The 26,779-nt window shown below is 40.5% G+C and overlaps 2 protein-coding genes and 3 non-coding genes across 6 annotated transcripts; 1 reads left to right on the forward strand and 4 right to left on the reverse strand.

Annotated features, from left to right (window-relative positions):
• The first annotated feature begins 286 nt into the window (after positions 1-286).
• On the forward strand, positions 287-11,977 carry LOC136424059 (signal transducing adapter molecule 1-like). 2 transcript variants are annotated; one of them, XM_066412473.1, is made up of 15 exons: positions 287-460; positions 1,983-2,067; positions 2,295-2,370; positions 2,714-2,809; positions 3,384-3,530; positions 4,865-4,946; positions 5,503-5,701; positions 7,224-7,318; positions 7,688-7,720; positions 8,154-8,245; positions 8,715-8,805; positions 9,039-9,093; positions 9,674-9,833; positions 10,426-10,595; positions 11,322-11,977. In XM_066412473.1, the coding sequence occupies exons 1-15, from the start codon at positions 418-420 to the stop codon at positions 11,458-11,460; spliced, it is 1,563 nt and encodes a 520-aa protein (XP_066268570.1). In that variant the 5' UTR covers positions 287-417; the 3' UTR covers positions 11,461-11,977. The 2 variants fall into 2 exon arrangements, with proteins under 2 accessions (XP_066268570.1, XP_066268571.1); XM_066412474.1 differs by lacking the exon at positions 7,688-7,720.
• Positions 11,978-20,517: 8,540 nt separating this feature from the next.
• On the reverse strand, positions 20,518-20,640 carry LOC136424863 (U5 spliceosomal RNA). Its single transcript, XR_010753945.1, has one exon. It is a non-coding gene; the product is annotated as a U5 spliceosomal RNA (small nuclear RNA).
• A 717-nt stretch (positions 20,641-21,357) lies between these two features.
• Positions 21,358-21,480, reverse strand: LOC136424861 (U5 spliceosomal RNA). The gene has a single exon (XR_010753943.1). It is a non-coding gene; the product is annotated as a U5 spliceosomal RNA (small nuclear RNA).
• An 850-nt stretch (positions 21,481-22,330) lies between these two features.
• On the reverse strand, positions 22,331-22,454 carry LOC136424862 (U5 spliceosomal RNA). The gene has a single exon (XR_010753944.1). It is a non-coding gene; the product is annotated as a U5 spliceosomal RNA (small nuclear RNA).
• A 394-nt stretch (positions 22,455-22,848) lies between these two features.
• Positions 22,849-26,349, reverse strand: LOC136424228 (mitochondrial nicotinamide adenine dinucleotide transporter SLC25A51-like). Its single transcript, XM_066412751.1, has one exon. The coding sequence runs from the start codon at positions 26,272-26,274 to the stop codon at positions 25,339-25,341; it is 936 nt and encodes a 311-aa protein (XP_066268848.1). The 5' UTR covers positions 26,275-26,349; the 3' UTR covers positions 22,849-25,338.
• Positions 26,350-26,779: the final 430 nt, after the last annotated feature.

The raw sequence follows: 26,779 nt of genomic DNA on the forward strand, positions 1-26,779 counted from the left end.
AAATCTTTTCTTTGAAAATTTAAGTTTTACTACTTGAGAACATCACCCTACGTCGGGTTGGCAAAGTCTCGTGACCATGAGGTAATTTTTTTGCAGAGTGCAGCAAAACAAACCAAATAATTTCCTTATTATAGCAAATTTGACGCAAACAAATATTCATAATACCATAAGAGTAGTGGAATATTGATTTTTGTATCGTAATTTATCGTGGAATGTTATCAAAAGCTCGTTTATATTGAATTTTATTTTGGTTATCGATTATTTTATTCCCATGCGGTGATGACTAACCAGGAAGTGATAAGGACTGCAGAAAAAAAAACCGTCGACGTTTTTGGACTATGAGTGAATGTTTTGATCGCGTAGTTTAACTTAAGAAAGCATTTAGTGAACTGTTGGACCGCCACACCAAACTAAAAGATGCCTCTTTTCAGCAGTTCGTCGCCTTTTGACCCCGATGTCGGTAAGTTTTGGTCGCCAGACGATTTTCTTCGCAGACAAAATCATAATTTTTGGTAGTTGGGGAGGGGGGCATTTTTATATCGCGTCATCATACAGCTATCCTTTGTTATGAATATACAGAAAGGGAGAAGTGAAACATATAAACGTTAATGTGCGACAATAGAGTAATATTTATGAACTCATGATTAAGATTCAAGCTTAATAATGTTTTTGAAACGTCATTTTACACAAATTATGGTGAGCAAAATAATTGCATAATTTTAAGTATCCACACAAAAAATTGTCAGTTTCGGTTGTTTAAAATTGACTACAGTCTAGAATAATTAACAAATATTAAACGGCAAAGTGTTTGTGAGAATATTTCTATGTATTCTAAGGGATCATAAAAATTTAGTCAGCCTTTGAATCTTCCTCTTCCAGGTGATAAGATGTTTTTTTTTTTTTTTTTTTTCCCATGGATCCAAGAGGTATCGTAGAATGGAATGGAGTTTGTCATTACTGGAGGGGCATCCTCAGTATTTATAGCTTTTGACAGCTCTTGCAGCTCAATGTAAATGTTAGGTGTGATAGTGGGGATCAACCTCCACTAACTGACCAGTCTAACTGGCCCGGACCTTTTAGCCTAGTGGTTAGCGTGTTAGATTCCCAAGTCGTGCGGATCTGATCGGGATTGGCGTGGGTTCAAATCCCGGGAGCAGCGTACTCGCCCCTTTGGGTTTTTACAGTGGTTCCCACACCGGCCCTGTGAGTAAGAGTACCACACAGGAATGTCGCACTCGGAGACTCGGGACGAGTCTAAAAAGAAAAGGGGGAGTAGTGTAACAGTGGGGATCAACCTCCACTAACTGACCAGTCTAACTGGTCCGGACCTTTTAGCCTAGTGGTTAGCATGTTGGATTCCCAAGTCGTGCCAATTGGGATCGGTGCGGGTTCGAATCCCGGGAGCGGCGTACTTGCCCCTTTGGGTTTTTACAATATGATATAGCCAGTTGCTGCCGCATGCCAGGCAAGCTGCTGTGGTTATACAAGCTACACATTACAAGTACAGAAGTTCATGTAGTCCAGTGATTAGTGACCCTGCCTCTGCACCAAGACGGTTTGAGTTCAAATCTCAGCTGTGTCGCTCACCCGACATGTACACTACTGGAAAGGGTTGCTGTCCTTAGGACGGAACGTTCAGCCATGGTCCACTGTTCATGTAGTAGTAGTCCACTGTTTTCTGCTGCTGCAGTAGTTGAAACATCCTGCAGCCGCATTCAGTCTTCCTTCAGTCCCTTCCACTTTGTCCGATTTGATGCGAGCTTCCTTAGCTCCCGTAAGTTTCTTTCTGACCGCAACGGTCCTTGACCTCTTCATTGACTGTTCATGTGCTTGTCGGAAAAAGCAAAGGGAATTTCCCCGGTGCAATTAATCTGTAAACATAGCGTCTGTCTTCTCTGTCACGACCAGTGGAAAATTAGCTCTTCAGTAAGCTAAATTAGTTCAAGTTCACTTTCACCAAGTGTTTGTTTTTCCTCCCACAGAAAAGGTGACGAGTGAGATGAACACAACAGAAGACTGGGGGCTGATAATGGACATCTGTGACAGAGTGGGGCAGACTCCCACCGAGTAGGAACTCTTCAATTTACATTTTAAAGCATGTTAAAGGTTAAAATAGGTTGAACTTAAAGTGTAATGTAATCCAATGACAAATGCAGCATTGCCACTGGAAAGGGTTGAAGTTCTGTGTATGGGATGTAAAGGTGGAGGGACCATGTGATGGAAGAGCCACACCTCATTTAACCATGAGAAGAAGAAGGAGACCTCATGTAACCATGTGTGTATTTTTTTTCCAGCCCCAAAGACTGTCTGAGATCCATAATCAAGAGAATCAACCACAGGGTGCCTCATGTGGCCATGCAGTCTCTCACGGTGGGTCCAGAATTCTTGCTTTCATTTGTAATCAAACCAGGTTTTTCTCCAGCTTTAATTTTTTTCCATCCCACTCTTTGTTTGGGAGCCCACGTTGTTGATTTCCATTGTGAAATTTGTCATTTTAAGGTTACAAAAATACATTTTCATCAGTTTCATGTCATGAAGTTACAATTTTTGGACAGACGGGAAAATTTCTTTCCATCCCAAAAAAGTAAATTCCTGTCCTTTGTTGTCTATATTATCAGGTTTGAAATAGGATAGATCAATTGACCAGCTGTGAAAGATACAGTGTCTTATGATAAATTTTGATATTTTATACATATTCCTTCCAACAATGCAGCTCCTTGGTGCGTGTTCGAACAACTGCGGGAAAATTTTCCACCTCGAGGTTTGCTCGCGGGACTTCTGTGCCGAAGTGCGCTCCATTCTCAGCAAGGTGAGACAGCTGCAGAACTTACACATTCCTATCAGAGATCACACCCAACATGCAAGTCTAAAGACTAACAAAATGGTAGACCAGGGCTAGGAATATAGTGGGTGCATGTGCACCTGTGTGCACCCAAAATTGGAGCTGTGCACCTAATTTTTGCCCGTGGGTGCACCTGTGCACCTAGATATTTTTATACTCTATAGGGTAACGGTTCTTGTGTATACTACTAGCGTACAGAATATTCTTGAAATGTAAGTATCAGAAAAAGCAAAATAACCTTTTGTTGTACTTTATTTGATGTATTGCTTGGTTGAAATTTGAAACCTGGATTGAATTACACTTATTTACAGATTGAAGTTCTTAAGAGAGGCAGTAACGTCAAACTTATGTTTTGTTGACATTTAACTTCATTTTATGTGGTGCACCCAAAATTCTTTCTGTGCACCTAATTTTTTTGGTTCAACCAATCAGAGCACTGGTTATCTGAGCTGAGCCAATCAGAGCTCAGGACATGCGGACCTGTTGCATATTCATTAAAGAAGCCCCATGATGTTAAAACATATGCATGTCTGGTTCCCAGGCCCATCCGAAGGTGTGTGACCGGCTGAAGGACCTGGTTCAACAGTGGGCAACAGACTTTGCTGACGACCCACAGCTGAGCCTGATCCCCAGCCTATACAGCAGCCTCAAGTCAGAGGGACACTCTTTTCCTGACCCCAGCGGAAAGGTATGCTCCACCTTCTTTCTTTTGTTTTGTTCTTGTTGTTTTTTATTATCTTTGCATATCTTTAAAGGAGTCCTAAACTCCAGAAGGTGATGTTATTTTCCACTAGATTATGTATCAATTAATACATAATCAGCCGACTTTTTACAGAATTCTGCTTGTGGTTAATTTGACAAGGTGTGTTCTTTAAAACAATATGATACTCATTAAACCCATGCAGACCCTACCCATGTATTCCCTATGCGTAAACATACATCATATCGATCATTAAACGTGGATATTTTCGGCATAGATGAGGGTGGTTAAGCACAATAAGAAGGCCAATTGTTGATAAGATATAAAGGAACACATAGCAAGACGAGTTTTTCTTAACCCCCATGACATTCTTTTTATAATCTAACTTTTGTCAGGCCTTGTCAGGCACACTGTATTAGGCCACAGGCTGAGGTTGTTTAATTTGATTAATCAGAAAATAGAGGGTCACCTGGGGAATTCGGTAGAATACTGAATGCTTTTTGATGCGCACGGTACTAGTGGATACTTTATCGTATACTGTAAAAAATATCCATTTTTACTTCCTAAAATTATCATCTATTGGAAAATAACCCACCCCTCTGGAGTTTAGGACTCCTTTAATGATGGTAAATTATACACTGTTGTACATGTCCAGAGTAGAGATTGGGATTCAGGACAATTGTGGATCGTCCAATGACAGATAGCAATCAAATCAACAATTAATTCTAATTTGTCCTAGGATTACAGATTGCAATAAGGGATTGTCTTTGGACAGATATCCCGATTCCAATTTGTGAGAGTATAGAGTCTGCTTTCAACCTGTCCTAGGGCAATCCGCAAACGTCCTAAATCACAATCTCTACTGTGACAAGTACATCTATCTTGTATCATGATTGTTGAAAATTATTATTTTGAAGTAATAGCAACTTGTGAACTCTATAGGTCTTAGGTCTAAACAATGATCAAAAATAGAACCATACCTACTTCATCTGTGGGGGTGTCCCTGTGGTGTAGTGGTCTGCGCTTCTGTCTCTCACCATGTCTGGTTCAAATTACTTGGACCAGAAGGACTGGGGTTCTGGACAAGAGGCGCATTGAGTCATACCAAAGACTTTATAGAAATGGTACATACTTCTGAAACAGTATGGAAGTTAAACACACTCCACTGCCAGTGGACTAGCCCCCTGCTACTGCGATTGCACCACAGTATGGCCCAGGGCTATGAAATGGAGATGGGCATCGCCCTGTACATCAATAATGGTGTGGGAGGATTTTAACTAACTACTTCATCTGTGCTGTTGTTTGCCCCCCTCCCTTCACAGTCTGCCAGTACCCAGCCCAAGACCTTCAGTGCTGATCCAAATGTGGTCAACAGTCAGCAGGAGGAAGATGATCTCCTGAAAGGTGGAAAGTATTTTTAAGTCTCGTCTTTTTGTTTCTTTTCTTTTCGTTGTTACTTAAGATGTACTCCTCAAGATATACTCCTTCAAACATAGTTTCTTGACACAATGTCTTGCCATACCAGTCGAATGTTTGACAATGACAATGATCTTTATTGCATATTCATACCCAACTAAGCGCAATAAGTCAGATACAACAAAAGAGCAGGAAAGTATATCTTCTGTGACCGAACTATACATGTCGCTATCTGACTGGCCTACGAACTATACCATTTGTATACAGGCTGAGTGTATATTCTTATTTGAAATATTTCTGTTGATTAGATCAATGCCTATTGATAAAGGAGTACCAAACGCAACATGTTTAGACAAATTTGAAGAGTTTTCCATTATCTTGTAGTTTTTAGATGACACAAAGAAATTAGATAAATGATACTAAGCAGTGGATTTAATGTATGACTAGATAGTAGAGTTGGAGTACAGTATAGAGTATAGCAGTACAATGTATTTAATAGTATTTTTCAGCTAAAGCTAACTGAAGATCTTCTCGATTGTTCCAGCTATTGAACTCTCCTTAAAGGAGGCCCAGTCGAGCCCTTCCTCGAGCAGTCTGTACCCTTCCGTACGCGCCCCGGTCTCCGAGTCGCCGAGCCACAAACCCGAGACACGGAAGGTCCGAGCGATCTACGACTTTGAAGCAGCCGAGGATAATGAATTGACCTTCAAGGCTGGAGAAATAATTAGTGTCCTTGATGACAGGTTAGTTAGTTATTAACTTATTGATTTATCAATAACTTATGTAAGTTATCAAGCTACTGGTTTATCAATTAAGGGTTAATGACCCGCCCTGAGGTGTATATGGTGTCATAACGCCTGGTCATGTGCTATAACCACCGAATAAACCACCGAGCGAGCGAAGCGAACGAGGTGGTTTTATGAGGTGGTTATAGCACATAGCTTATCTAAACTGACCCATATAATTTTTGTATAGTACATAGATTCTTTATTTGATACTATACATGTAAAATCAATCCATTGTACATATGAGCTTCATATAATCCAATGTAAACAAGCGGTGACTTGTCTTCGAGCCCACACGGTTACAAATTGACGGGTTGTTGGACGCTTAGGTGTGGTAAGAATCGTGCATGTTTACCTCCCCTTTGCTTGTAGTTTCCCAGGATAATTATTGCTCAAGCCGGAAAAGAAATCCCACAGAAGTGTACACATATCGAGCCGAGATCATTGTAGGTACAAACCTGTAAGAATTTGGGCGATTTTGACCGTAATTCTTTCGATGCCAACACATCGGTTTGGGGAAGTTACGTGTTCGCCCTGGGGAGGGGGGCGTTTGTTTTGAACAAGGCGACATCACTTTGCCGGCAATGATTTAATTTTCGCCAGGTAAATCCCCACAGAAACGTGAACATACCAGCCTGTGGACCTCTTGGGTAGAAACGTAGGATGTTTCATGGGCGATTTCTTTGTCTGCCAAGATTTGCTACTTCGGGAAATACAATGTGATGAGTGGGGAGGGGAATCTGTGTGCCCGCTGCTTCTTGTTGGTCACACTCGCCAGCTTCCTTGCCCCTAAACTGCTGAAGCATGTTCCTGGGCATCTTCATCAACTTCCCATGACCCGAAAACTGACTCTAAGTCGGCGTCTGTCAGTTCCTCGACGTAAAACTGTGGGACGGGTGATGATGCCCAACAGATTTGCAACAATCGTCTGCGGACGGTTCCACTCTCTCGGTAGGGGTGTGAGAAATATTGTTTTTATTCCTCTCGTTTAAATTTCACTCAAATTGAAATTTGTTCATTTTTTTCACGTATTCTAAGAAGATTTTGTGAATTTTGAGAAAATATATTTTTCTGAACAAGGGTAAGAAAAAGATTCATAAAAAATACACCCCCTCTTCAAAATGGAATAAGTGGTGTGTTATAGCCCGGGTGTGTTATGGCCCATAACACATGGGCAATGGAGGCTTCTGATTGGTCGACGCCATCTAGCTATGTGATAATAAGTTATAACTTAACCAGCTCTAACCAGCTGTCAGCCAATCATAGAATTGGCTTTACCTAAAGAAAACATTTAGGCCGTTATCTGATTGGCTGACAGCTGGTCAGAGGTCATGCCTGCAAAAGTGTAAACCTCAGCCCGGTTTAACAGAGCCTCCCAAGGTACATGTATATTGTAAAGGCAGCGGGCCAGTTTCTGCGTATGAGAATGGTTACTGTTACAGTAGTAGTATTTGTAACGTTATGCGATTTTTGTTTCTAGTGACCCCAACTGGTGGAAGGGTGAAACGTACCGCGGAGTTGGACTGTTCCCGGCGAATTTTGTGACAGCAGACCTGAATGCAGACCCAGAGCCAGGTAAACATAGATTGTATTGCAGATTACATGTGCTACGGACAAGTGTTTCTGTTGCCTTCCATGTTAATAGTAGTGGCTTTCACACATTAGTGCTATGTTTGCATAGTGGTGTAACTGTATTATCTGTGGTAAATGTCTCGTACTTTTGGTAGTGACTATGTTGAGAGATTCGCTTGCTGGGACAGAAAAAAGGCCACCCTACCTGTCGAAAAAATTTAAACTTCAGGACATGAAAATGTGTTTTCGTAAGCTTAAAATGACAGTTTAACAACAAAAACACATGCTATTTAACAACATTTAAAAAGCTGGAAATAGCCCTGGTCGAATGCCAACGTCGATGTGTAACTGTTGTGTCTTTAACAACCTTAGATCAGCCTGGTGCTCAGAACGCCTCCCCAAAAGGTTGGTTTACCCCAGGGATCATCCAAAATCACATCTTTGTCATCTAAACAAAATCTAATCTTGGTTTCCAAAAGGATACATAGCAATCAAAGGATGAAAAAAATGTTAAGAAAGCACTTCTTGACATTTGTTACTCAATAAGTGTACAAAGATGATATAAAAAAATTAATTTTGTGGAGGTGAAACATTGGTGATTTTGGATGATCCGTGAATCTTGACATCGGGGTTGACTTGGTTTTTGCAGTGCTTTTGAACATTTCATCAGCAAGCTTTTGGTTTTTGAGGCTGAGGCCTTCTCTGTAATATTTCTCGGCAAACTGTTTTGTTCCATCCATAGAACTGGTTGTAATTCGCGATTTCTTACATTACTTAAAAGCTGAAGCTGTAGAAAATATAGTGCCATTTCTGAAGGTTTGCCTGTCATTTTTCACAGTTGTAGTGAAGACTGGGAAGACGGTCCAGTTTAATGAAGAGGTGACTGTTAACACTGTCGAGCCAGAACCAGAACCTGTGGAGATAGATGAGGTTTGTTTTTTTGTTGCTGTTCATTTTTACATACTGTATTAACAGTACGTTGTTCCTTTTGAATTAGGAGGATCTAACTTCATTCCAACACAAAAGAGTAGACCTAAGTTGTTTTTATTTTGTCAGAGCAAAGTTAAATCCTTCTCCATGCTATGATATTTTTCAAGTTAAACTTTCATACTAACATTCTCTTCGCAATTTCATTTGAAAATATAATTTCCCGAATGACAATGCGGAATTCTTGCATGGCGAGGGTCGCATGAAATCAAAAGTTCTGTCATAAAATCATAACAGTTACTGTTCTGTTATTAGTATGTTTCAAATTACTGATACATGTATTTGTTGTGCTGTTTTTCCTGTTGTGAACCTTTCCTTGTAGATTTCAAGCTTTGATACTGTATATTGTTCACAATAACTAAGAAGGCCTTTCTTCATTCAGTCATATGTTTCTTCACTTGAATATGTTTAGGAAAAAATGAACGAGACTTTAGCCATGCTTCAAAACGCCAACCCAACTGGGGATGATGCAACGGACCCACCACACCTACGGGCTTTTGAAGGTAACATACATTGTATAGTTTATTACTGTATAATCAAATATAATTGAAAGTGGTTACAATTTCTCACATTCAATTAAAATCACAATTTACAGTACACGGGAGACCATAAGAACTTCTCATGTCAAAGCCATTTTATTGTGGAAAAACAGAAATTGATTATCAAGAAACATGTCTTTATTATTCATGCCCATTCATTAACAGGGCTAATATGAAATTTTGTCCTTTATTGACAGATGCCTGTCAGCAGATGGGCCCTCTGATTGACCAGGAACTGGAGAAGATTGACAGGTAAGGGGATAATAGAGCTGTGTACCTAAAACCTGTACCTGTAAAATTGTATAGGTACAGGTCTGGACCTGAACATCTACTGTACCTGAACAGGTACCTAAACAAACTAAAACACTAGTTGACACCATTTTTAGACTTACTCATTAAAGTTAATGTAGGTAAATCGCTTGACAGAGATGACACTTTTGATAACCTTACTGTTGGAAATGCAGAAAACTTCCAAATAGACTTCTTTTGAGATTCAATACATAAATCCTCATACAAAGATGACAATTTACCACCAAAAAAGACAGTTGGTTCCTTGTTTAACTTACAGATAATTGGCCAAACTTGTTTAGGTACTACATACATACAGGTTCGGACCTGTACCTAAACCCCTGTACCTGTACCTGAATTTTTGTTTAGGTACACAGCCCTAGGGGATAATAGTAATGGTTTATTGGTCAGAAATTACCAATGGTAATGCTTGCACAACAGTGTGGCACGGTGGCTATAGAAACGGAGATGGGCATTGCCCTTTATTTATTTATATACCATATGTTGTGGAAAGGACTAACATTGACTTGCCCTTTTCCCACAGGAAACACATCGAGCTGACGTCGTTAAACCAGCGGCTGATGGAAGCCCTGTCTATGTACCACAAACTGATGAAGGACATGCCACAGTTCGCTCACAACCCCCCTCCCCCTGGTCCGGCCTACCCCCCTCAGTTCAGCCAGTACAACACTATGCCACCACAGGTAAGCAAACCTGCCCCTACCCCCCACAGTTCACTCACAACCCCCCTCCTCCCAGTCCAGCCTACCCCCCTCAATTCAGCCAGTACAACACTATGCCACCACAGGTAAGCAAACCATGTACCTACGTACCCCCCCCCCCCCACCACACACACACACAGTTCCCTCACAACCCCCCCTCCTGAACCTGCCTACCCCCACAGTTCTCTAAGTACAACTGCTTCCCTGCAACTTGTGTTTTCAGCCATTAGTACACTACTGGGTCCCCTCTGTGCCGGAGTGCTACACTCTCTTACGGTTACAAGAGTAGATAGATGTATCAGAGGTGAAACTCTACGTGCTGCAACTCTGTAAAGTGTTAGTCAGATGAATCTATTGGTTCTAACCTTATTATAACAACCCCTTAGAATTTGTGATTTCTAGAATTTTGAGAAAGATCACACTTTATCTTTCCCCACATATATCGTAATGCTCTTAAACTCTAAACTCTAAGCTCCAATTTTCTTGTCTCCCATGAGGTACCATTTTGGATCAGCAAGAAGAAAGTTGACCAATTTCTACTCTAAAACCAGTTTTTCTTTTTTTTCTACCTCAGGGTTACGCTGGTGGTCCTGCCGGGGCGTACCCGGTCCAGGGTCCACCCCAGTCCATGTCAGGCACGGCTACACTGCCCTCCCACCCAGTCCAGGCTCAGGCCCCCCTCCCCACCACCATGTCTGCTGCTGGACCCCCCGTGTCATCACAACAGATGGGATATCCCAACAGGTAAATAAGCATCAGCTCTCATCATTGCAAAGTAATTTCTAACATCAATCCAAGATTTCTTAAAGGCATACTCAACTCCAGAGGAGAGTGTTATTTTTTAAAAGACCACATCTTTATGAGTACAAAATCACACAGATTCACACAAAAAATCACAGATGAACAAATAAATCAGTTATTAGAAACTTTGTTATCAAGGCTTTCCCAAGAATATCCCTGGATATCCGATGATCTTATGTGTATACCTCGGGGATTACTGAATGCTTTATTAGTAGATCTGCACCTTTTGTATGCAAGGCAACAGTCACTAAGTACTCGAGCAGCTGGATATATTTTAGAAACGGTCAGACGTTTCAGGTAGCATCAACTACCTTTCGTCAGTGTCACTGTTTTCAAAATCTATCCAGTTGCTTAAGTAACTGGTACCTAGCTTACTGTAAATGCAGAAATGTTCGGCGCTGGTTTTATTTTGCGGTTTTTACTGTGAACTCTTTACCGCAAACTTAAGACCACCGCGAAAAGCTGTTAGATAGTGTAACTGTAGCACTACTATTGTTTCAAATGTGAACTCAAAGGTACCGCAAACACTCTATCTTCTGATCCTTACTGCGATATTAAATCCCTATGAACATTTCTTCATTTACAGTATCATATCACCTACATGTCTAATTGTATTTATTGATGTACATGTTGTAGTTGCTAACCTGGTCTCCGCCTGTTATTCCCCAGCACTATGGCTAACCCTGTTACCATGGTGCAGACATCCATGCAGGGGGTCATGCCTCCAGGTGGGGTGGCCAACCAGCCTGGAATGGCAGCCTACCCTCAGCAACCAATAGGAACAACTGCCTCTCAGCCCTTGTTATAGACCTTCTGGAAACCCGATGACTAGATTCCAGGGGTGTCCCAAGTAAAGTAATTGTGAAATATTCGCAGTAGTGTCAGGGGTGTATAAGTTTCAAATGAATTTTACGGAATTCATACGAGTTTCACGGAATACATACGAATTTCACGGTATTCACATAATCCACTACTAAGAAACATGCAAACTTTATGGAATACATACAATCCACTACTAAGACAAATAAGAATTTTATGGAATGCATAAGTCTAGTATTACAGACACATATGATGCTGTTAGTAAAACTTGTATGTCAAATTCGTATTAGTAGATGATAAGATTTCTGTAAAACGTGTATATTTAGTAACAGTGGGTCCTATTAATTCCGGAAAAAATTGTATTCCATGAAATTCATATGAATTCGATGAGATTCATATTATGAGTTCTGTCAAACTCGTGTGAATTCTGTAGAATTCGTTTGGATACTAAGGCACCCCTGGGTTTTATGTTTGCACTTTATGCGGTGACCTTTCCCAGCGAACTCATCACACTGCGATCATGTCTTCTAACTTGTGTTACTACAGTTCAGTGCGAATTTAAAACATCCTGAAAACGTGAAAACTACCCACATTTGATTAAGAAAGTCTGTTAAAATATAACCAACAGCATCTGATATTCCCAGTTGTAAATTAAAGTGAATCCTTTCTTGCAAGTCATTTATAAAATGTAAGGGCAAGCTAAACAAGGGATTATTATATCTGAAAATGGATGCATTTTAAATTCAAGTAAGGGATTTCAAACGTATTCTAAGACAGGACATATTAATAGCGTGATGTATCGAACAGGAATTGTAAACTAAACCGTTTTCATTTTGTGTGCAACCTTGCATTAAATTCAATTGAAACTATGCTATAATTGTTATTTTTGCTTTTTTCTGAACCCCATGCTTTTAATGGTAAAACCTAACCCTTTTTAATATGTGAACCTTCCTTCTATTTTGAACATTTTTCCCAATACAAATTTTGTATTTTATAGAGTATTTCAGACATATTCTATCAAAACATTTGCTTGCAACTCTTGATCTAAATTGGCCAGATTATTTGAACCAATGTTGTAATTTCTATGAATCGTTATCAGTTCCAATTGATTAGCAATTACTAATAATGTGTAATTGATTAGAAGATCTAAAAGCTGCAACTAGACATTCATCCAATTTCTTGTGAAACCTGTGTTATTTGTGAAACATATTTAACTTTCTCCCTACTGAATTAGCCTTTGGCAACCAATTTGTATTGGCCAAGGGCTTAGGAATCATGGACAGGGTTATATGATTATAACTAGAAGTACTAGATTTAACATGACGTCATCAGTGTAAATTTCTAAATACCCCCTTTACAGACTTCTTCTTTTGTCGTTATCTGTAAATATATACATACATGTATAACGTATTCCCTTTATATATCGGCCTGCATTCAGGAAAACTAAGCAGAATGGTGTTATTTAACTTAAAATTTTTACAAGTAAAGCCACGAGGTTAATTGCATATTTGGTGACTAGCATATAATCAATACACCGGCATATTGTATCTAATCTCCAAGCAGATGTTGGGGTGAAAGATTGTGATGTTTTCTGCCCGTCAGGCTTTTCTGAAAATCCCTCGCCACAACTATGAGAAAGGCTTGGGGGCCAGAAAACATTTACTAGGGCCTAACATCTGCTTGGAGATTGAATTGTAGATTAAATATGGATGAATGAAAGATTGCCTGATTTTCATAAGATGGTCTCAATAGGAGTAAAGACAAACCTGGTTGATATCAAAATAGTTGAATACTGTAAATGCATTTAAGTTTGCAGTGATTTACTGTTTGCAGTTTTCGAAACTACTCGAAAATGCTTCTGTCTTGTGTCAGCCTACCCCATTGTTTTAACTGCAAACTACCAAGAAATTTGATTACTGCAAACTTAAATGCATTTACAATACATGTGATACAAAAAATTAAAATCTTTCCGTTCGGTGGATGCATGAAACTGAAAAGGGTGCCTATCCTCCTATACCTAACTCGACCAAAATCTTCTCAACTTTTAGGCATCTCACGTCTATACAAAACTGTTCTGATCAAAGGAAATATGTAAAATGCAGCGACACTTTCAATGATAACTATGTTGTTTATAATATAGAAATATACTGCCTTGCCAGAAAGGTAGACCGCTTCAGTTCTGAGCAGTGCATGCCTGAAAACTGTATTTATTATGTTGTCTGAGGGGACCGTGTGTTGGTCCGACAATGCTTTACATGATGTTGATTTAAAGTGTAGAAGAGAAATTAAATAAACAAAGATGACAAAACAAGCTAGTTGTGATTATTTCTATATTCAGTCGCATAAAATATACATGTAATGGGATATGCACACGGTAACAGTTACTCAAGCAACTGGATGGATTTTGGAAATGGTCAGACGTTTGCAAAATCTATTCATTTGCATGAGTTAAACTGTTAACTTGCATATGTTACCCGGATGTCTAACCTTCAACGTGAGGAGATTAAATCATATTAGACCACCATATAATGGAATGTATTAATTTCCGTCACAAAACAGTGCAATAGTGGGTTTATGCTATACATAAAATGTCACCAAATGTAAATGTACTTTGCCCAAATACTGCCACAATGTGATATAACGCTATGTGAAATTGGTCCTTGTTTCTAACAATTTTATGGAGAAAGAACTGGGTTCATTTGTCATATGATCTGAAACAATATGATTCTAGTCATTTAAGACAAATGATTGAAGTTATTCTAACTCTTAAAAATGTTCATTTTTCTAAATTTTAATCTACTTTTCAACACTGATATGAGTATCAAGCTTTACGTATTTGGATGTGATGTGGGGAAAGGCTTCAATTCTTCTTTCAAGGTCATTCGTGGGAAATTTTGGAAATGCTGGATCTTACACATGGACACTTCATTCGATCTCCTCTTCTCCAGAGCCCTGGTTGTCTTCCACCATGGTCACGTTGCTGTTCCGAGCCTTGAATTCCTGATAAGAATGAATGAATGAATGAATGAAGATCTTTTCTGCACATTTTGCCACACCATACAGGTCACAACAAAACCATGTTGAACAGATAAAGATACAAAATGAGACTATCATTCGATAAATTCAACTTCTCCTTGCTTGTCATCAGTTATAGTAAAGATATGAGAACTCGATGGAAGGTTTGTCTAGTTGCATTAGAAAAATGAATTTTGCTACCGTACTTAAGCGGATGAGAAACAAAAGCATTCATGATGCCAGTGAAGGTTAGACAGGTAAAACAATACATTCATACAAAATAAATGGTAGCTAGCCTTAAAAAGAAGGACGAAAAAAATCCCTGGTCAGACCTGTCCTTGGTGCTGATGGTATAATCACACTACTTACCAGCCGGGCCCTGCGGCGCACACGCGGGTTGGCGATGCCGTGTCCTGCTGCCCAGATGGAGAGATAAGTTTCCCGCTGGCAGGCCCTGTAGTACTCTCCAACTTTCTCCGTCTGTGAAGAAATATCAACGAAGAAAGGAACAATTATAATATGCTCAAACATCGGAGATACGTAGTTTGAAATGTGTGTGCGCGTGTGCGTGTGTGTTTGTATTGGTGTGTATTTGTGTGAGTGTGTGTGCGTGTGTGTGTGTGCGTGAGTGCGTGCGTGTGCGTGTGTGTGTGTTTGTGTGTGTGTGTGTGTGTGTGTGTGTGTGTGTGTTTCTTTGATTCCCAACACACATAATACAGCATTGCCACACTCTCAGTTCTACTACGGTATCGTGTCATTTGTGGTACAGGATGGTTCGCAAAGCAGCGTGGGTAAGGGGTGAAGTCTGCCACCTCTCACTCTTGCCTTGTTATGGCATGTACACTTTGGTTGAAAGTTTATCTGTGTTGGTAGAAATGATTCTCAATGAAAGTTGAACTGTAATTTTTGACACATTTTTTTCGACTTTTCAACTCCAGCCTTTGTCAAGGGGCATGCAACTCATCGCTTCGCTTCTATGACATCACGTTATGCAGATAGAACACGTGACCCGGTGAGCAGTGGATCATGAATTGCAGAAAGTTTATGGCGCCCCCCGTCTCTGTTGAGGCATGTTCACTTACCGCCCCGGCGAAGGCATCCACCAGAAACTTCTTGTCGTGGATACGTTCCACAGCGGACGCCAGACGTACGAAAACGCCCTCTACCGCGCGTTCGATCCCCGACACTGTGTGATGCCACTCCTTCGGGTGATAGCCGAGCATGTGCTAATAGAAAATAAAATGTTTCTTTGTTATCATTGTCTATCCATAATGTTCTTCACAGACACCTTGGGAAAATGCAAAAGATGTTTGCAGTCAAAAGTGCAGACTAGTTTTTCAGTTCTAATTCTGTGCCCATTTTCATATTTTTTTTAATTTTCAAATTTAGTTAAAAGTGTTGCTGCGGAAAAAAAACTAAGCTTAGAAGAAGGCAAAATAGGCGTTAAGTTTACTGTCGACAAAAACACGAGAAGAAGAGAAGTAAGAAAATGTTCCTCTGAACAAACCGTACCGCGTATTTCGCGTCCTTTGCCTGTTCAATGATGATCTTAGCAATGATGCCCCTCCTTAGAATTTCCTGGTAGACACGTTGATAATTATAAAGGTTAGACATTAAGGTAATGATATACATGTACTAGCCTGGATACCAGACCTTTCGCGCTAGACGATAACCCCTTTTTGGCTGGGGAAAGACATCATACGCGATAAAGAGTTTGCACCCGGTCTCACTTGGCACTAGCCTGGAAACCATACAATCGGCGGCTCCTCTATATCTCTACGGCGCTGTGAGTGACCCCCGCCCGCCCAGAGAGCTTTTTTTACGTCGTTTTTTTTTGCGCCAAATGATAGTTATACCGGCTATACAGATACAGACTCTACAGATACAGGTACAGATACAAATACAGAAAACTTGTTAAGTTACATTAGAATACTCGGCACTTACCATCTTACTAGGTAAGAGACTCAGAACAGAATCGGCTGTTTCAAGACGGTCTGACAGATCCACAGTCTGAAAAACGAAACAGAAGAAAAATAATGATGCTGTACCAAATTATAATATCTACTTCAATCTGCATCGAGGTTATAAGATACGCAATGTAAAAGTTACTCAAGCAACTGTATAGACTTTGTAAACGGTTAGACGTTTCACATCAGGAAATCCACTCCAGTCATGAACCATGGTTAGGGGGGATATAGACTCAAGTCACGTTTGGGACCGCATCCTTAAAGAAATAAATGATAATCGTTGCATTGTTTTTGATCGATAGTTGTGTATGTGTTACACTTCTGTACGTTTGGGACCGCATAGTGATGTCATCCCCTGTGATTGTACCTATGTAGATACTTTGCGTTTGGGATTGCATCTCATTAATATGTATAAGCAGCAACACCTGTGCTGCATTACTATGTGAACCAGTCAGAATTGCCTTGAAGAAGGTGACAGATGGTCACCGAAACGTCGGTGGAATGTATATCTTGGTTGTGTAAAAAAGAGTATTTCTATTCGGTTAGACGTTTCAGGTAGCACATCCACTGTCTTTCGTTTGTAACTGACAGTTGATGCTATCTGAAACATCTGACCGTTTACAAGATCTATTCAGTTGCTTGAGTAACTTTTTTGGCAGTGTCAATGAAACAAACAGTGTTATGTAATTTCTTTTCCATATGATTTTCTCAACAATCAAATGTAGTCATGTCCACCGCGGACAGGACGAAAAAGCTTAGGCAGCTATGATGAATTTGGATACCATACTAAGCCCGGCAATCTGAAAACGTTTTGATCTTCCACCTTACATCTGCTTGAATATTACACAGTTAAGACCCTGCCTCACTAGAACTGCGGCACGTTAGCGAACTCGATCGCTGCGAATGGCGACTTTCATCCATAAAAAATATCATTTTACGCTTTGTGTGTTTTGCTGTCTTATTAGCCATAGTGATATACGTTTTGTATTACATTGCCATTATAAAGTCAAGGGTAACACAGATCCAGTTTAGGACGCAGCGACGCCGCCAGCGTGCCGCGGGTCCAGTGAGAGGGGGTCTTAACGTCTCACTATCAACTCACCGTGTTGGTGAACTCTTGGTCCAACCAGTCGTTGAGTTCTGCCGCCAGGTCCTTGACAATCAACGAGGCCTCTTCACGGACGCCTTCGAAGATCGCATGCACCTCCTGGAACGAAAAGATTAACTTTAGGGCCCTGACGGATATCTTCGAAAAGCATATATACACCGCCTAGGCCTGGAACGAAATGATTATATTTATTCATTTACCGATTCATTTCTTTGTTTGCTTGTTTACTTTTTTGTCTGCAATTCTTCACATAAGGCCACAGCAAGCAGATTTTATGGTTGACACCAGCGCGCATTGATTTTCGCCTGATTATGAAATAGATAAATAAGATTCTTTTTTACCCTTCGGCAATGGTCAACATACCGGAAATAGTACAATATGTCGCAAACTACAGTCAGTTTTATCGCAAAAACGTTCTAGATGCCGTAAATTTAAGCGAGTGGGGAACCAGGTTTTAGGTGCCTTTCCTCTGTTTAACGTTCATTACCGGTATACCTTGTCGATCTTGGATGATGCCTTATTAGGCACCGCAGCCAGGACCAGCAACACAGTCACGAGCGCCACCTGCATCTTTCCTGTTGAACTGCAGTAGGCAACCTGAACTCTGCAACCTGAACTGAAATGACAGGGATGCTAACATAAGAATAATACAAACATTGAAACAACTGGCCGATTACTATGTCATACAATTACTGTATCGGTCATTTTCTACATTTGGAAAGCATGGTGATGCAAAGAGAAAATGAAAGCACTGGCGCTAAGTTTAGCAGAAAGCAGATAGACTATAGATCTCCCCTCTACGATAAGATATTCAGAAAAGGCAGATTATATACATTTGTATACCCATGTACACTAGCAAGATTAATTCGAGGATTTGAGCAGATTTTGTGTCTATGAAACTAATCCTGTTTGGGTTACAAGAATACAAACAAAATTTAACAAAAGGCAAAATCCAGGGCAACAAAGTTTTTCATCCTAACGTCAGACAAAGGATTATGTGTTTATCTTTATGCTTTGTTAAATATATATTTAAGGAATTTTAAATCTGAGATGTTACGTCAATCCTTGTATCTATGTGATTAATCACCGTCTCGGTTATGACTGCATACTCAACGTCTCCTGGAGTCTAGTCGAGTTTGTAAAAAGGTGGTTTTCTCGACCAATGACCGAAACAACATGAAACGAGGCAAAGAAGAAAAAGAATCGAAGATCACCCTCTTTATCAGGCACACCGAGAGCCCCACCTTCAAATGTAGGTGTTTCATTTTCGTCAAACTCGGCATGTATAGGTAACGCACTCTTTAGTTTCCATTTCTCCGCTTAAGTGAGCTGCACGAAAACCGGGATTTGCCATTGGTGGTAAGTACCGGGTAAGTTTGGTAATGGTTGCAAAAAGCAACGGTTAGCAACCATTATTAGACTTACCCGGTATATACCAATGGTAAATTCAGATTTTCGTGCAGCTCGCTCAAGCGGAGAAATGGAAACTAAAGAGTGCGTCTACACTTTGTATAGCATCTCAGTGTGTTGTACAGTGTTGTACATACAATGTAAAGCGATTAACACATGATACAAACTGGCTGGTTGTAGAACATATGCTGCATACCTCTGGGTACTAAAATCCAGAAAAACTTAAATCTAGGTCCGAAAATTGCTATAATTCCATTAGATTTCAAATAGATAACATGTAGAAACGTCTGGGGGGTATTTGCTCACTCAAATTTTCAGTTCGTTTGGCCCCAAATGGAGAATAAAAGCGTGACACCTTTTGATAAAAATTGGCAGTAGAGTTTGACAATACGAAGGAAGGAAACCAAAGCATAGAAAACAAAACTTATTCTATTTCCCGCTCTATAGGGAACAAAGTATGAAAATATCATAACAAGGGGTAGCGTGCGTAGTCCAGTGGTTAGCGATCTTGCCTCTGGAACTAGAAGTCCCGGGTTCGATCCCGGCAGTGTCGCTCATCCGACATGCACGCTATCGGAAAGGGTCGCAGTCCTTAGGACTGGACGTTACTGGCTGAGCCGTGGTCCACTGTTCATTGTGCTTGTCGAAAAGAGCTAGGGGAGTTTCCCCGGTACAATGAACGTTTAAATACTGTACATAGCGTCTGTCTTCTCTGTCACGACCAGTGGAATATTAGCTCATCTGTTCATTGAGTTCATTTGAGCTAAACTGGTCCGAGATCACTTTCCTAACGAGGCAAAGAAAACAAACATATCAAGTCGTGCGCACACAATTACCCTAAAGAGAAGAGAAGACAATGAGAAATAACGGAGGATCAGTCTCACCAGCCTGGAGCGTTCCTGCGCTTGTGTTGCCCAAAGGTAGACTGTCTAACTTCACACGACTGGGCAGTAATACCGCTGGATCATGTTGCTTAGCAACCATACGTTGTCAAGGAGACGTAATCTAGAGGTTCCAGCTAGGCGACATATGATAATCTACGAGGCTACCTATATTTTATTCATTAGCCTCTACCAGGCTCCACAGGTCGCTGGAGAAATAGTAGAAATTCGGCAAATAGACAGATAACATGCCAGAGGAAATAGCTGGCCAGGCCGGGAGTACAGGTATGTTATCTGTCTTTTTGCCGAATTTCTACTATTTCTCGAGCGACCTGTGGAGCCTGGTAGAGGCTACCTATTCATATCTTCATCTGTATTTTTTCTTGTTAAAGGTAGTTAACGTTTACCTACTAGCTGTAGTCTTGTAGGTATAGGTCATGAAGTTGTTTGACACGTGAGAAGTCACAAATCTTTGTTTTCTGTATGTTTGGCCTATGGCTTGAAACGGGCCAGACCGTCTTCCCACTGTCCTTCAATTCTGTATCAGTAGGGGACGCCTTGTCTGTGCTTTGTGCCTGAAGAGATCAACAGGTGCTGGGCATTACACTGAATTAACGCAGTAGTGAATATTTGTATGTGATGGGATTCTTCTTTAGTTTATTAGGAGCCCCGCGCGAACCAGGGCAGAGAAAAATTATTTATAGACTCATTGACTGTTCCCCTCCACGGAAATCTTTAGTAAAAGGCGAAAGATTTGTGCGTGGTATATTGAAGGGAAACCAGAGTGACAATTTAACCTATGGCGTCAAATTTCGTTGCAATTCAAAATGACGACATTTTCGTTGTGGTCATAAAATATCATAAATCAAATTTTGTAACTTTGCTGTGCAAAGTTTATCAATTTTCGACAGGGCTTAATATTGTGGCTTTTTTTACCAATTATTCTTCAATCATTGTCATATTCTGAAATACTAAAATCCACTCTAAAATCTGGTAATAAACCCTATTTTATACCAAAACGTAACAACCGTAAACTTGAATTCGACCGTAGAGGCTCCTGGGAATATTGATGTCATTGTCAATGGCCAACCTATTGAAAGGGCATTTGGACAAAAACAGCAGACAACATTGTCTTTCATTTGTTTTTTCTGGTCATTATTGTTCTGGTCATTATTGATCCTGAAGAAGGCGACAGTGGTCGTCGAAAATTCGATCTCTAAATACCTTAGTGTTGGAAGAAAGTTTAGCATTGTATTATGAGGTCAGAACTTGGTGAACATTGACATTGTGTGTCAGAACAAACCTCCTTGGTCAGACCTAATTAGCTAAGGCAATGAAGTCAGCCATCTCTGATCCTCAATTTTAGATTTTGTACCGGTAACGCCATGTCTGTGCTTTGTGCCTGAAGATATCAACAGGTGCTAATGCATTACACTGCAGTGCTAGTAGCGCAGAAGTGTACATGTATATTTGTATGTGATGGGATTCTTCTTTAGTTTATTAGGAGCCCCGCGCGAAGCAGGGCAGAGAAAAATTAGTTATAGACTCATTAACTGTTCCCCTCCACGGAAATCTTTAGTAAAAGGCGAAAGATTTGTGCGTGGAATGTTGAAGGGAAACCAGAGTTAATTATTAGGAAACGTAGAATTTCTACCGGATTTGAGATGACAACATTTTTGTTGTGGTCAGAAATATCATGAATCAAATGTAGCAATTTGGCAGTGCAAACTCAATGATATCATAAAGCAATTTCCACAGTGCTTGATAGTACAGTATAGCTATTTAACATTCTTGCAATGCTAAACTTTATAATCTAGTAGAAATATTCAGTAACCCCAATTTTATAACAAAATGTAGCATTAGTAAACTTGAATTCGACATTAGAGGCTCATGGGAATGGTGATGGTAAACGTCAATGGTACGTCAGACGACTAAAAGAGCAATTCGAACAGACGGCAGACAATATTGTCTTCCATTTGTTTGCTCTTTTGGTCTATTAATCTTTACAAATATCAAATAAGATCAGAACTTGGTGAACATTGAACTACGTTAATGCGATGAAGTCTGCCATCTCTGACTGCCCTGTTTTCTAACCTCCTTGCTGTGTGTTTGGCCTTGGTAAAAAACAGTCCGTCCTCCTACTGTCCTACAGTACTGTACCGCCAGAGGGCGCGATGTCTCTGCTTCGGGACTACGCCGTAATGACCAAGACCAAGTGTGATGACCATTCTCAATGGGTCGGTTTAGGGGTGTTTTACCGACCTCAGTTCTACCAAGCAATGACCTTTTTTCTGACAATTTTCCTTTCTAATTACTGTCTGCCCGTAGAGCGAAAATAACAACCTAAAAGTTCCACGCCTTGTGCTAATAAAGTGAGCGGTCGGGCAACACTCCCAGCCTCGTAGAGACACCGAAGCGCTCACGGTGGTTTCTTGTTTACTCGGAAAGTGTGATGTGTAACTTCTTTTGTTTATAAGGAGCCCCGCACGAAGCAGGGCAGAGAAAAATTAGATATAGACTCATTGACTGTTCCCCTCCACGGAAATCTTTAGTAAAAGGCGAAAGATTTATGCGTGGGATATTTGAAGGGAAACCAGAGTAATTATTACGCAACGTAAAATTTCTACCCTATTAGAGATGACACCATTTTCGTTGTGGTCGGGAAAGATCATAAATCAAATGTTGTAATTTGGCAATACAAAATCTATCCATGTTCACATGGCTTAACAGTATGGTTATGTTACCAAATATCTTTTATCGTAATATTTTGAAATACTAAAATCTATCTGGTAAGAAACTCTATTTAGTAGCAAATGGCGATGTTACCAGTAAACTTGAATTCGACCGTAGAGGCTCCTGGGAATGGTGACGTCATTGTCAATGGCCAACCTACTAAATGCATGGTATGTTAGGCAGTTTCATAGTATCCATTCCAATACGACAATGTAGCAAGCCCCACCCCATGGAACAAATATATACCAGCCATGACATAAATCTGAGTGCTTAAATAATATTTTATTCCTTATCATAAGCAAGCAATATAATCATCACTTATCTTTTTTTACAATTTCTTTATGTGGGTCTTTCATATTTGGTATTTTCTTCTGATCCATTTCTGCTAGATAGCAATAACTTCTTTAACAGAGCTATATCTATTATGTGCTGTTGGACTAGTCCAACCGTTGTTGCATACTCATTGACTTACAATACTTTGTCAAACTACAATTTGTACAGACTAACAAATCTGTAGTTCGTACATTTTGGAGTTGTACTAGTAGTTATAATGCTTGGCTCTGACAACAGCTTTGAATAGATATTTTTGTCGACAAAGTTTACAAACCAACCTGAGACATCTATCTATCTAGGGACACTTGAGTCTAGGGCTGTTTACCTAAACACCACCCTCCTTAAAGCAGGACCCCTATTGCTCGATTCGTTGGCTCGCTCGCGTAGGGGCCCTGCTCATCAGCCCTGGTAGACACGGTTCTGGCGACGTCACCACCAAAACAGCTTCAGCCAATCAGAGGGTTTGCTTAAAGCCTCATCTAGAGCAAAAGCGCAAAGGACGCTGGGAAGCTATCAACCAATCAGGTTACGTCTCACATCGTTACTTTAGGTTCAGAACAAATTAACCGCCAAATTGTGCCAAATAAGGATACCTCATTAATTAGTCATGAACAACTGTCAGTAACGTCGCCAGAACCGTGTCTACTGGGGATTAAGAGCAGGGCCCCTACGCGAGCAAGCCAACGAATCGAGCGATAGGGGTCCTGCTTTTAGGAGGGTGCTGAACCTGTACCTGTACAAACTAAATCACTAGTTCTTAAGACTTATGATGAAGCAAAAACCCTGTCAGAGATAGCAATTTTGACATTCTTGCCCTTGAGAATAAAGAAAACTTGTAAGTTATACATGTATCTTTTTGAGGTAGGAAATCCTCATACAAAGATGACAATCTACGACAAAGACAGGCAGCTGGCTACATGTATAACTTACAGATCTGTACTTAAAGTTAAACTGTACTTGGACCTGAAATTGTTTAGGCACACAGCCCTAATTTAGTTGACTTCATTGTATGATAACAGGACTTCTCTCGAACTTTAGACAATCATAAGGGCTTGTTCACACTTGTGTGTATATTCAAGTGCATATTATGAAGTATGTATTGACATTATTTATACTTAGGTAAAGTCTGAAGAACTATTTTTTGGTTTGTTCCATAACCAGGCTGTACAACGGTGGGTCAGAATAGAAAACAACTTCTTCCTCGCAAACTTTACCTTAAAAAAATTGTTCATATGAATCTTAAGTTATACGAATTTGAATATTTGCACAAGTGTGATCGGGGTCTTACATCTCTATACAAGAGTTGTTGCAATTTGAATATTACCCTTTCAACCACACCAATATATATCATATTCATAAAATTGTTTTCAATAACTTATTACAAAGTAAAAATTTAGCAAGTGGACAAGATGAAACAGATATGAGAAAACTGCGTGAGGCATGGTTTAATTTTTTCCCTTTTAAAATTTTCCTTTTTTTTTCAATCTGATAGTCAGCATATTATATTTGTTTGGCCTTAGCTTTAATAAAGAAATGTAGCCTGATATATCATTACACAGAATCATGGTATCAGAAGTAACTTAACTTTCATTTTTAAAATAATACATGGTCCTTAGATTATTCTGCTTACTGATAGTTCTGGATATGAATTATACATATTTGCTTTAAATTAAAGCAGGGTTCTCTTCAGCATCCACCTTTCCATCCTTAGAAGACTTGCCTGCTAGTACCGTATGAACAAAACTTTTTAACAATTCCGTCAGCATTAGGCCACATCAACTCAATTTCTTGGTTAACAGAATTTAAAATAAAATGCTGGATTGGAAAATCCACATGAAAACAGAATCTCAGAGGAAAGTCTGTACTTTGGTGCACACAGTTTGAGGGAGTGAACAGGGTCAGGTGCAAGTTTTCACCCCAGCTTTCTGCTTTAATCATAAAATAAATAAAAAATCCATTAACCAAGAAATTAAATTGGTGTGGCCTTGGGGGGGAGGGTCTCCTTACAAATTTTACAGGCTGTCAACAGTGCATGCCACAAAGCATTCGCAAGATGTAACATTAAAAAGCAGAAAAAAGCCTTTCTATCTAAGGCGTAAACTTTTCTTGGGGTAGCATGCCTCTGATTTTACATGCCTTCAGCACTGGGCACAGACCTTGAATTCCCTCCGTTAAACTAAAAGGACAAAGAAACAGTTCAAGCTGAAGAGAGCACTGTTAAAAAGTGAGCATTTAGATTTTCTACCAAAGATTAGCTTCTCAGGTATTGGGACATTCCCTCTACTGTTGACATACAATTACAATGTACACTGTAAAAAACAGTGGAATGGGCACATCCTTAACCCTAACCCTACTGTGGGCTCTTTATGTACCCACTGGTATATCAGTTAAAGCATATGTGGCTGGGTAAGGGTTAAAAATCAGTCTTCTTTACTCTGTGGAAATAACAAAGTCCTCAACAGCTCGTAGGAAGCGTTGATGATCCCCCACGAAATCATTGCACGCGAGTAACTCAGGTGGACGCCGCGGAACATCTTCTTCCAGTTCCGTCCCCGCGTCTCGTACACGATGACGAACATCTTACCAGGACTGATGAACTCTCCGCCCAGTCTCGCTTGCATGGCCGTTTTTGTCACGTTCAACGGGAAAAACAGCGTGCTGAGGAGCGCTCCCAGTACAGCGCCGCTGACAAAATCTTCGAAAAAGTTTCCCATCTGGCCATCTGTGGCAGGGAGAGCGTCTTTGATCCTCCCTCTCATATTAAAGAAGACGGCGTTACTTAAACCGTTACGGATCAATATTACTGACACGCCGCGGTAGTACTCGGCAAACCCATACGTTCGGACAGTCTTGAAGGCATCGAACGTGTTGTTGAAGTGGTTGTGGTATCTATGATCTTGTAGCAAGGTTTGGAGACGTTCGAACGGCGTCAGGATCGCCTCAGAAAAGCCCGCGCCTATCCCCGCGAAGGCCTGCACGACAGGTTTCTGCATGTTGGGGAAGCTGTGGGTAAGGAGTTTCCCGTAGACGTCATACAGACCAAACATCAGCGACAGCGAGAATGTTTTCTGTAGAAAGGGTGGCAGGAGCCCCCGGTACAGGTGACGCAACCCTTCAGATTGCATCTGGTGGAACGCCTTGTGGAGCCGCATCCCGTGCAGCTGCTGGCGGAACATGAGCTTGTTGACGGGGAACGTGACGACCGTGTTGATGACCGCGGCGCCCCAGCCGCACACGAATCCCTGCATGTCGTCCCTACCGTATATGTTGTGGGGCTTGTTCCAGCCATTCTCGATTCGCAGTCTGGCGGCATCGTAGACAAAGTCGGTGTCGCGCTGTGACGATTCTCCACTCATCTCCACTCGAGCCTCCCTATCATGTCTGACCTCTCATGTGACCTATGACCTCATGTGACCTTTGAGCTGTCACCCTCACCTGTTAAGACACAAAAAGAAACAATTTGTAATCTTCCTATTTCATAGTTTTTTTGTTTCATCTTGACTTCTAACAACAGATGAATATTTATAAGTGTACTTGACAAAATGAGGCTACTACTAGTACAGTACCTGGTACGGCACACAAGGAGTTCCAACACAGAAAAAAATGTGAATCAAATATTCGACAGTCCAACTGCAGTCTTCCTCAGAATGCAAGTGACTACTACTACTAGTAGTACACATCAACTAGATCATGTGACCTGACTGACTGACGGACATGTGACATCAGCAAGTGCCACAAAGTGGACATTTAACTCGGTAAGGTCACATGATCCAGGTGAAAGGTCACTGGAGTTCTGAGGAAGACTGCAGAAGGACAGTTGGAAATTGAACAATTCACTGACATAATATCTAGTGTTGGAAC

Source organism: Branchiostoma lanceolatum, chromosome 18, assembly GCF_035083965.1.
Source record: "Branchiostoma lanceolatum isolate klBraLanc5 chromosome 18, klBraLanc5.hap2, whole genome shotgun sequence".
NCBI classification, from domain to species: Eukaryota; Metazoa; Chordata; class Leptocardii; order Amphioxiformes; family Branchiostomatidae; genus Branchiostoma; species Branchiostoma lanceolatum.